The sequence below is a fragment of the Pleurotus ostreatus genome (assembly GCF_014466165.1).
Source record: "Pleurotus ostreatus strain PC9 chromosome Unknown scaffold_2, whole genome shotgun sequence".
Classification (NCBI taxonomy): Eukaryota; Fungi; Basidiomycota; class Agaricomycetes; order Agaricales; family Pleurotaceae; genus Pleurotus; species Pleurotus ostreatus.
The window spans coordinates 1,017,402-1,027,919 of record NW_023503157.1 but is presented as its reverse complement, the minus strand read 5'-3'; the positions used below and the strand labels follow the sequence as shown (position 1 = coordinate 1,027,919).

Here is a 10,518-nt window from a genome sequence, read left to right as displayed (position 1 = left end):
CCATGTTAAGTCGTTGAGCACGCTCGCGCTCTCTTCGGGCCTGCTGAGCAAGTGATCGGCGACTTGGGGCCAGCTCGCCCACTGACAGAGTTCCAGGCTGTGATAGTTGCTGGGCGGTCTCGTGCTCACGCTCAATGCGCTCGCGTTCCCTGCGGGCTTGCTGGGCGATTGATCGACGACTTACGGGTGGCTCGCTGCTTGGGGTTGGCGGGAATTCCAAAGGTTGAGGTGTCGCCTCCCGCTGCCGCTCATATCGTTCTCGCTCCCTGCGGGCTTGCTGAGCGATTGATCGGCGATTCAGAGTAGGTTCGCTGGCCAAAGGGGACGTGGTTGGTACTTCCATCTGTTCCCGTTGAAGACGTTCGCACTGTCTTCGGGCTTGTTGTGCTATCGAACGACGATCAGAGTTCAGCGCGCTGGTTGCTGGTGTCAGAGGGGCATCTCCTCGAAGAGCTAATTGATGGGCCATTTCAGCACGCTCTCGAGCTCTTCGTTCCCGCTGAGCCAAGGCACGCCGGTTAGGTACTTCAGATGGGGGTGGAGTCAACACCTGGTTATGGACAGTAGTTGGCTGGAGATATCGGGAATGATGAGCGTCGGAGGGAGCAGTTGCAGAGGGAGGAGCTATAATGTAACCTGGTTAATACACCTCCATCCAACAGTACTAAGGTCCGGACTTACCTGCATTCTCATCCCGAAGTGAGTGCCCTTGGTGAACTGGACTCCTGCGAAGGAACTCTTGCTCTCTAGCTTCTCGAAAGCTGATGCGCGCTCGTGTTTGAAAGCACTGGGACTGGAAGGTGGCTGACTGCTCGCTGCGAAAGGTGAGTTGGTTGAACAATAAGAGATACAGAGGAATCTTCAATTTATTCACATAGAAGTATGAATATATACATGCCAACAATATCTTGCTAAGGGTTACCTTGATTGACTGGTGGTGTTGCCCATCGTTGGTTTCTGCGTACGCAGCGGAGGCGGACGGCGCTGACAACGTTGGCAATGGAAACGAACGCGCTCGGACACGCTAGGTACGTGGCAAACGCTTCACACGAACTGTCACGCACGTGATGAATCACATCAAATCAACCAATCATATAACAATTGCGAACCGAGATCACCGACCATTGTCTGCAGATGTCTACAGACTTATCCCTTTGACTTATCCCTTTGACTTTAACCCCTAGATTTATCCCGTGGGAGAAAATACGCATGCCACCTGATATAGATATAGATATAGATATAGATATAGATCCCGCGTGGTCCGAGTGAATTCTATCGAGCCGTTCATTGGCCGAAAAACAGTGAACCCTCAAAATTTTGGCCACACGCAAAATATATTCAGGAGCCACGTGCCAGTTCAGTGGCCGCTCTCCCTTCTCAGACTTTCCGCCACATCTCATCCCATACCGCGATATACTCGGTGCAACTACGGATGGGCTTCATTGCTGAGCCTTGGTATCCCCGTTGTGGGCACCAGCTTCCTGTAGAAACTCGATTCTACGCTCATCTGTATGTTCCGGAATACACGAATCTGTGCTATCGACGTCTTTACCCAGGGCCTCCGCTTGCTCTCGAAGAACTCGGCGCTTTCTTGTACGGGCCCTTTTCCTGCGCCTGTAATACTCCTTCGATGGACCTTGAAATGGCTAGCCGCCTCCACTTCTCTCGCTGTCAACACGATCAATGCCGCGTCTGTGGCAATTCACTCTCACTTACCCATTCAGTTTCCTATTCCCTAGGCTCTTCGACTTCGGGACAAATAGGTCAATGGATGCTGCTTTAATCCGAACTCGTCGGTGAGACTGTTCAACGAAAGACAGGAGCGAATCGTCATGTTTGGTACCAGTCTCTGATGGACCTCAAATTATTCTAATTATACTCGTCGTTTTAGGTTTCGTTCTCTGGCTGTCCGGCAGCATACCCTCGTATGCCTGTTTCAATGGCTATGCAGACTAGCCGCACCTTCAGTAAAACCTCTCGCTGAAATTACCGCCTCGCTGTCAAGTTGTCGCGGCAGTTAGCCGATACATCACCTTTGGCGTTCGACCTAGGAGTACTGTACTATCGGTATGTTCTGACTCGGCTGTTCTCGTTTATTCATGTCGAGAAGTTGGATCTTAGCTCGTTTCGGAGGTCGTATATATCCGGACAGTCGGATTTATCAGGCGCAGTCCTTTGCAACGCATTGGGTGAAACATGGATATCACTCCAACGTGTCCTTTGAACGGCCATCAATGTGGTTACCCCAGAATCAAGAGCATGTGCATGTCACTGGTCTCGAGTCTTGCACTTGACGTCTTTCACTCTCAAGTTCAATTTCTGTGATGTGTACGTACATACTGTTGAAGCGAACTAACCGCACTTGTTGAGAATGCAGTCAATTCGGTCACACCTTGACAGTGGGACTGATGGTACGCCGAGACGCTTTGGTGCTGGATCAAAACTCCGGAATAAGAAGTGCATGGCCGCAGCGTGAGATGCGTAACATATGAGCCAAAAATGCAGAGTGCCATAGAGTATTGTGTCCATCGTGATGAGTTGTAGAATAGAATAATATGCTTGAGTTCAGGGTGAGAGTGTACAGAAGCCATGGCTGGTAGTGGGCTTCGCCTTTTATGTAAGTACTGCCACCGCACCGAATTCTTTCGATTCAGAAGCCCGTCGCTCTTTGTTTCCTACCATCTCTTTCCTTCTTCACCACCTCCACGCGCATTGAGCTCGAGCGCTCTCTATGGAGAGTCCCGAGTTGGTTCTCTTGCCGCCGACACCGTTGAAGTTCTCCCATAGTTCAAATAGAACTACACCCTCTCCGGTCTCGACAGCGTCGAGTTCAAGAGTCTCCAAGGTCGAAGACCGCCTGTCGTCGGAAACGACGATATTCACAATATACTCTATGTATGGGGAGGACGACCATGCGGGCAAGGCTACTGCGAGATGGTCAGCCTCTGCGCACCCTGAGACGATAAATGATCAAAAGCCAAGTGATTCCGTCTTGTCTCCCTCCCCTCATCTGCCCACGATAAACAATTCAATGTCTCCACGTCGTTCCTTGCCTCAGTCGGAGCGCTACCTGTCCACAGAGCTCGCATATTTCGACCCAGACAGCCCAAAGGTGCCCCCACCCCGGACGAGCAGTCTTGGCAAGCTGCCAGCACTCTCGGTGCCCAATACACCCTTGCCATATTCACCCGGGGGATTAGCTGCTGGTGCGCAGGCACGTCGTCCTGCTTCTTACGACCCTTCTTCCCATCCCGAGCCTCTTTCATATGGAGAACGAACTTCAATAGGGCAGACTTTCCGAACTAGCGAAGCAACCACCTCTTCTTCCTCTGAACCCGGCCTCTCCTCGTTTTCGCCTTCACGGGGCTCGTCTCATAGTCAAGAAAGTTATCACAGTGGAAAAGGTTCGTCAATGTATCATACGCCGAATCACGAGCTCCCTCCCGTCCCGCCTACGGTATTCCGACATGCTACACCTCCACCTGCCATATCCTTCTCTCGACCAAGTACGCCCCCTCGCCAGCCTTCGCCACATGTACTCCTCCAGACACCGCAGTCGTCTCCATTGAAACACCCAGCATCTTCGCCATCAAGCAAAGTTTCCCTCGTGCCTTCGGAAGGCGAAGATGTTGATGCCTTCCACGTTAGAAGCACATACGCCCAATTGGAAGTTTCGGGGGTGAAGGGGGATGGGTTTGACGAAGGCGTCGAACGTACACGGGCTCGCGTGGGTAATAGCAGAGCGAGCCAGCATCTTGCCGACCAGGCAATAGGCGATGGGAGCGAGAAGGTCAGGGACATAAATCTCAAAGAGATAGAACTCTTGTCGAGTCTCGACCGGTGCGCTTCTGCTCTCACCTTACGCTCTTTCTGCGCTACTTGGAACTAACTTATCCGTTTTAGTTATGGATTCTTCACTATCCCATCCCATGATCGGCTCGTTCTTCTCCCTTCCGCACCTCTACTCAAACGTCTATCTCCCATCCCCCAAGGTCCAACTGATCATCCGCCGCAAGCTAAAACCCTCAGCTCCGTCCCTCCACCTCAACCCCCGGTCCGAGAAACTGCCAGAATTGCAAAATGGCAACGTATGCTCCAACCTGGGACGCGTGACGAAGGCCAGAACATCGCATCGTGGCGAATTAAGCCTAACAAAGAGCATAAAGTCGTCGAACGAACGTATAAGGGTATTCCAGACAGATGGAGAAGCGCTGCATGGGAGTTGTTGATGAGTCGGTTCACAGGAACTGGGAGACGAGAGTTGGAGAGGTGGGCCTCTGAGTATAGAGACGTGATGGAGAAACCTTCGACCTACGACATTCAAATCGACTTGGATGTACCACGGACGATCAGTGGGCATATCATGTTTCGTACGCGTTATGGTGCAGGGTATGTCTCTCTCTCTTGTTGACGTTCAGGAGGCATCTGACTGTCCTTCGCTGCACTAGACAACGGTCGTTGTTCCACGTCCTGCATTGTTTCTCGCTACATTGTGAGCAATGTGGATATGTCCAAGGCATGGGACCTATTGCCGCGACGCTCCTTTGTTACTTTGACCCCGCACACGTCTACGCCGCTCTTATTCGCCTCCACGACACTTACCAGATGCACACCATCTTCTCTCCTGGGTTCCCCGGTCTCCTTGAAGCCATCTACGTACAAGAGCGCATCACCGAACAGATGATGCCGCACGTATACGCTGCCTTCAAACGCCATATGATTTCTACCACCTCCTACGCGACAAAGTGGTATATTACCCTCTTCGCCAACTCCGTCCCTTTCCAGACGCAGCTCCGATTATGGGACGTATTCTTGCTCGAGGGTCATGATGTCTTCATCGCTGTGTCGGTCGCAATTGTGTGGGTCTACCGAGGTGAGTTTCCCGGATTCGATCATGCTTCGAGAGTGATGATCTGACGGCGGCTTCGTCGTAGATCACATAACGTCTAGCGCGGCCAACTTCGAAACCGTCCTATCCCTTCTTTCCTCGTTCTTCGTCCCCGAAGACGAGAACGCCCTCCTGTTATGGATCGGGAAGGTCCTCGGCGACAAGAGGTTACGAGCGAACATTCGGAAATGGAGAGCCGAGTGGCAGGAGCTCGTGAAGACGGGTAAAGACTCGACAGCTCTGTTATAATCTCTCGCCACCGTACTAGTGCACCGCATCACATCACGTCCTTACGATTGCTTCCTTCATCATCATTCATTCACCATTTGCATTACTGTATCAATACAATACGCCGCCCCTTACCTTCTCTTTGCTATCGGACCAGTGTGCATTAACAAGTATCAGCTTTGACGTTATCCCCCAGCATACCTTATGATATGAGTAGCAACTAATTGATATTCAATATCGGGGCGAACCCCATGATCATCACCCTAGCTAGTGGATAATGGGTTCAGCGGATACAAGTCCGAAAATGTCCCGAGAAGGACATGGAACTCCGAGATACATACCCAAGTTATTTAGATGATTCATGCTGAGACGTAAAAACGCGAGGTTGAGCGATGCACTTCCGCCAAACAACCGCAACGCGCACCTTGAACTCGAACCAGAACCTCCTTCACGCCGCATCTCCCATTGATCACTCCCCACGCTGGCCCGTATTCCCATCGCCCAGTCTTTGCGCTTCTTGTACCGCCCATCTCGCCCGTTGATTGTGCGCCTACGAGAGAACCACTGTTTGTCTCGTGTGTTCAATTTGCCTTCCATATGAGGTACCAACACTGATCAGGTTTAGCTCCAGTTGATATGGTCAGTCCGAAGTACTATGCAGTTCAGAAAGGAAGGTTACCGGGGGTTTATACTACATGGTAAGCGCCGTTTCCGATCCAACTTGAGTTACATTCTGAACGCAACGCGACGCTACAGGAAGGACTGCGAGTTGCAAATCCGCAACTTCGCAGGCGCCGTTCACAAGAGCTTTGCCACGCACGCCGAGGCGGAACGGTTCGTCCTCGAAACGGGCTTGGGTGAGAACAAATCGGTGAAGCGGAAGAGCAACGAGAGGGAGGATGAGGGTGGCGCGCCGGGGTCGGAGCCAGAATTCGAGGAGGTATATTGTGACGGAGCATGTAAGAATAATGGAAATCCCGATGCAGTTGCAGGAATAGGCATCTGGTGGGGCCCCGATGATCCAAGGTCAGTCTTGCACCATGCCCTGTTTACTGCTAATTGAGAGAGACCATAGAAATGAGGCCTTCAGGTGCCCCGGAGCTCAGACTAACAATAGGGCTGAACTTATTGTAAGTAAAACTACTTTGGTTCTATTGTATAGCTACTAATGAAAGGTAGGCCATCATTATGGTGCTTTTATCAGCGCCAATGGATGGCAAGCCCCTGATTATTAAATCTGATTCGGACTACTCACGGAAGTGTAAGTAATCATCTCTTATTCTATTTGCATATTTATAAGCCTATTCATCATAATTGATAACTAGGCCTTGGTGAATGGTCCAGGGGCTGGATTCAGAAGAACTGGGTTACCAGTAGTGGCCAACCAGTAAAAAATCGAGGCATTATCAAGTATCTTCTTGCTCTTCTCAATGCCAGACAGCAATGGGGCCATAAAGTAGAGATCAAGTGGGTTAAGGGCCATGCAGGCATTGTTGGCAATGAAGGTGCTGATCAACTTGCTAACTTGGGATGCACATATGATGAGGAAGAGGACTGGGACTGGGAGGCAAAGACAGAACAGTTCAATGCTGTTTTTCAGGAGGAGCTACAGAAGAAGAATCAACTGGAAGCCAAGGGTAAGAAAAGAGCAAAGGTGTGTGATCTTTCTGGTCATATAATGCTTTCACCTAACTCAATTTCAAGACTTCACCATTTGATTCTTGTTATGGCAACAATACATCTGCAGTGAGTCTTATATACTATTGTAGCTGTCTATATTAATGTGGCTATTATCAATACAGTCATTTACAGAATCAGAGTTGCTAGTAAGTGCTTATTTGTCTAAATAATACCAACCAGTCAGCTGAGTGTATCTGTTAGGCATATCTTGAATGTCTTAAGGATGACTATACTCAAGATCTCAGTGATTAGATAGCATATAGTTCTAAACTCTCTGTATTCACTTTCATATCTCTTCAGTTTCAAGTTCCAATACAATTACAAGCTACTTGTAAGGGGATACTCCTATTCTCCTATCTCTCTTCCTTCCTGCTGATTCCTTCTACTTCATTTCCCTTTGTTTCCTTTTCCTTCCACTTCCTTTATGCCCACTTCCCTTGCATCTGAATTGTATCTGACGACTTTGAATTGTTCCTGTAGTTTAGACTTATTTTAGGATGACACTATACATGTAAGGGGAGACTCCTATTTTCTCCTATTCCCCTGTCCCTGTCCCTTCCTCCTCATTCCTTTCTCTTTTCCTTCATCCAGTTACCCTTCATTCCTCCCACGCTACTACAGTATATACTTTGCTTCCTAGCATGGAGAATCCTTATCCTGTTCTCTTTGGATTCTCCCTCTGCTAGGTGAGCAGCCCTCTCATGTATTGTAGTTAGTCTTATTCATTATCTTTGGATTCTCCCTCTGCTAGGCCTGCACTGTTGGCCATCTTGAGGTTGCCCTTACAGCAGAACAGGATCTCCCATCCTGGCACCAGAGCCCTACGGAAAACGTCCTGCGCCACTCCGGACTCGTTCTCGACGTCTCTCCGGTTTTGCGGACATTCCGGACGCTCTCCTGCTACTCCCACCCACCTCTGAGGACCCAAGGAACTCCATCCCTCACTCCCCTGACGACTCCGAGATGCCGGGCACCTCCAGCCAGATTCCGCCATCCGAGCCAGTTGCTTCAGGACTGGACTCCGAGACTTTGCAGACCTTGTGGGCTCAGACGTACGAACACCAAACCCAAATCAGCTCCATCCAGGATACACTTGCCCAAATCGAAGGACTCCTCTTAACACCCTGTCCGACTACTCCGAAAACGACTCCGGACTCCGAGCTGAGGGGCACCGAAGCCTCCCAGCACGCCCCGAGTCGATCCGAAAACACCCCACGTTCTAGGTACCCAAAAGACTATGTGAGATTGCATTCTGTATTTGTCTATTTTAAGGTTAAACTCTGCAATCAGTTCGGCTTTGTGGTTTACAATGCTGGAAACTTCAGCCAAGCATTTGGTGCTTCCAACAAGCTTACCCAGGCTGAACAAGAAACTGTTCAGCATGACATACAGTTCAGTCTTTGTTTGGTTTTGTGGGTTTGTTCTTAAACTTTGAATGCAGGACAAAAGGGAATGTCCAACGAGGCATCACTCAGAATGGTGTCATGGTCAAAAGCACTGGTCTCCAGCAGGTGTCTGGCCGCAGATATCAGAATCTGCCAAGCGTTGAAAATAGCGCCTCCTCCAATCTCAAGATCCGTACAAGAATTGATCACCAGAAAATCCTATATGATCAAATGAAGGAGTATCATGCATGTGTGTGGTTTTCTGACTTGTCCACATACTCCATTCAAGTAACACCATCCACTTGAAGTGGGACAGGCGAAAGACTTTGAGTTCATGCGAGGCCTACATGCCCCGTTTGCAAAAGAGCAGATGGTATGTAAGGCATATCAGTCACATAATCACTGAACCTCAATCTCCTGTAGGCTACCGCTACTGAGTACCAACTGTTGAACGCTTTGGGACGACCAGACACCTCTAGCTTTGCCACTTATGGATACGGCGCCGGCCAGCACATTGATAAAGACGAGTCGGTGACCTTTGGCTATGTCACCAAGAGGTCTCCCAAGGTAAGACATTGAAATGAGGGTATTACAGTCCATGCTAAGATTAATACAGGTTCCTCGCAGCGAGTCTAACTTTGTTTGGGGAGATCACAAATTGATTGTTGAGCTTGCAGAGGGTGCACGCTGGATTTGGAGGGCATCCCGAGACCGGCATGGATCCACAGCCAATAGCGTGGCACTCTCCAATCCTAACAACTGGAGGACCATGTGCGAGAAGGATCCTGAAGCCTGTCAGTGGACAAGAGTATCCACAATTCCAAGACGCGTGGCCATGGCGAGGTAGATTGTTGTTGGAGCAGCACAGACTTCAAGCAGATACAAGCACGCGGGCGCCACAAGATAGATATATCGATTTTTCTACTCTTGCTTTACGATCCACTCTCCGTGCTCGTACCCATCCCCTTGCGATCTGATCCCCTCCTTATGATATATTTATTATCTTTACCTTGGCCTGGGGCCTTTCGTACTTACTTAGACTCTGTAGATACTGTAGGAGAACCTTAGCCTTCTTGCAAAGAGGGACTGACACTACGTGCGCGGCAATTCACTAACTTCTTGATCCTTTCATCAATGCTATTCGAGGAGTATTAATCACGGGAGGTGCAGCGACCAAACACCTCTATACATGTAAGTAAGTTCACATTTTCTCAAGTCTACAGCTTAGTTTCCATGCCCAGGAATCCTTATGCTCTGCGTATCTACGCATCCGGACGTCCAGACATCCGCATATCCTCACATCCTGCACGTCCACGTGTCTGAACGTCCGAACGTCCGTACATTTGCACATCCGTACTGTAGTAGTGAATATAAGTAGTAATCTGTAAAGTAGATCAAGCTGAGTGCAATGCGAGGGTCCGTCTCAGACAGGATAAGTCCGTGCGACACCTAGTGTGATAATACGTGAGAACGAGTGATCCCGATGAGAGAAACGTGCAACGAAGATATCACAACGGCTTCGGAACGCTCGGGGTCGGAACACTCGCTTCGGAACAATGGGAAACAACGAGGAAGGCAGGAGAATGACAAGGACGGCAGGAGAATTTCTTAGATTCTGACTCAAAGTGGGGGGAAATCAAATCTTATCTTCTAACTACGAGTACAGGAGTATTTGTAGCTAGGAAGAGAATCATGTGTAAATTAGGTCCGAAACGCAAATCGATAAAGGAGGGAGAATGGCGAGTGCGACGATCCGATAACACGTGCTTCTGAGACCGTTCCGAGGCCGAGGAAACATGTGCGAGCGAGTCCGAGGGGCAGAAAGGGGTGGATAGGGGATAGGAGTAGTGCAGAATACACAAACGGTAAGGGTACAACCCTTACAGTACGTCCGTACGTCCACACGCCCACGCACCAAACACACACCGACCTGTATATCCGGATGCCTGCATGCGCGCATGACCTTACGTCGTAGAGGTACATCCCTGGCGACTTGAGGGCGGGTTCCACCCAGGTCCTGACCAAGTCCATCCAAAGGTTGCCCAATAGACAGTCCTAGTCTGGTCCCAAGGCTTCCAACCAAGGCCTGACACATCCAACCCTTAGAGCCAATCCTTTTCCTGAAGTTACGGATCTATTTTGTATGACCACAGTAATACCCTATGATAATATGAGTTAATACCAGTGGAGTCTAGTGTAGTTGAGGCTACTTGAGATAGTCCAATGTTTGGTGATTTTGCACTGGTAGAACCAGGCTATCTAGTCTACTAGATACTGTAGCTAGTTGTGGGGCTCTAGTGATGATAGGGTGGTTGTTGTCAGTCCGCTCTTTTAGTG

General features: G+C 49.6%; 3 protein-coding genes across 3 annotated transcripts; all 3 read left to right on the top strand.

Moving 5' to 3' along the window:
• Nucleotides 1–2,731: 2,731 nt before the first annotated feature.
• Nucleotides 2,732–5,137, top strand: PC9H_003115 (uncharacterized protein; the record flags this gene model as incomplete). The annotated part of the gene is made up of 4 exons (XM_036772712.1): nt 2,732–3,840; nt 3,904–4,389; nt 4,449–4,873; nt 4,935–5,137. The coding sequence occupies 4 exons, from the start codon at nt 2,732–2,734 to the stop codon at nt 5,135–5,137; spliced, it is 2,223 nt and encodes a 740-aa protein (XP_036634185.1).
• Nucleotides 5,138–5,752: 615 nt separating this feature from the next.
• PC9H_003114 (uncharacterized protein) lies at nt 5,753–7,048 on the top strand (the record flags this gene model as incomplete). The annotated part of the gene is made up of 8 exons (XM_036772711.1): nt 5,753–5,814; nt 5,873–6,142; nt 6,192–6,246; nt 6,296–6,377; nt 6,442–6,770; nt 6,821–6,862; nt 6,919–6,942; nt 6,998–7,048. 8 exons carry the CDS (start codon nt 5,753–5,755, stop codon nt 7,046–7,048), a joined length of 915 nt encoding a protein of 304 aa, XP_036634184.1.
• A 711-nt stretch (nt 7,049–7,759) lies between these two features.
• PC9H_003113 (uncharacterized protein) lies at nt 7,760–9,028 on the top strand (the record flags this gene model as incomplete). The annotated part of the gene is made up of 6 exons (XM_036772710.1): nt 7,760–8,035; nt 8,069–8,212; nt 8,272–8,431; nt 8,490–8,554; nt 8,605–8,748; nt 8,798–9,028. 6 exons carry the CDS (start codon nt 7,760–7,762, stop codon nt 9,026–9,028), a joined length of 1,020 nt encoding a protein of 339 aa, XP_036634183.1.
• Nucleotides 9,029–10,518: the final 1,490 nt, after the last annotated feature.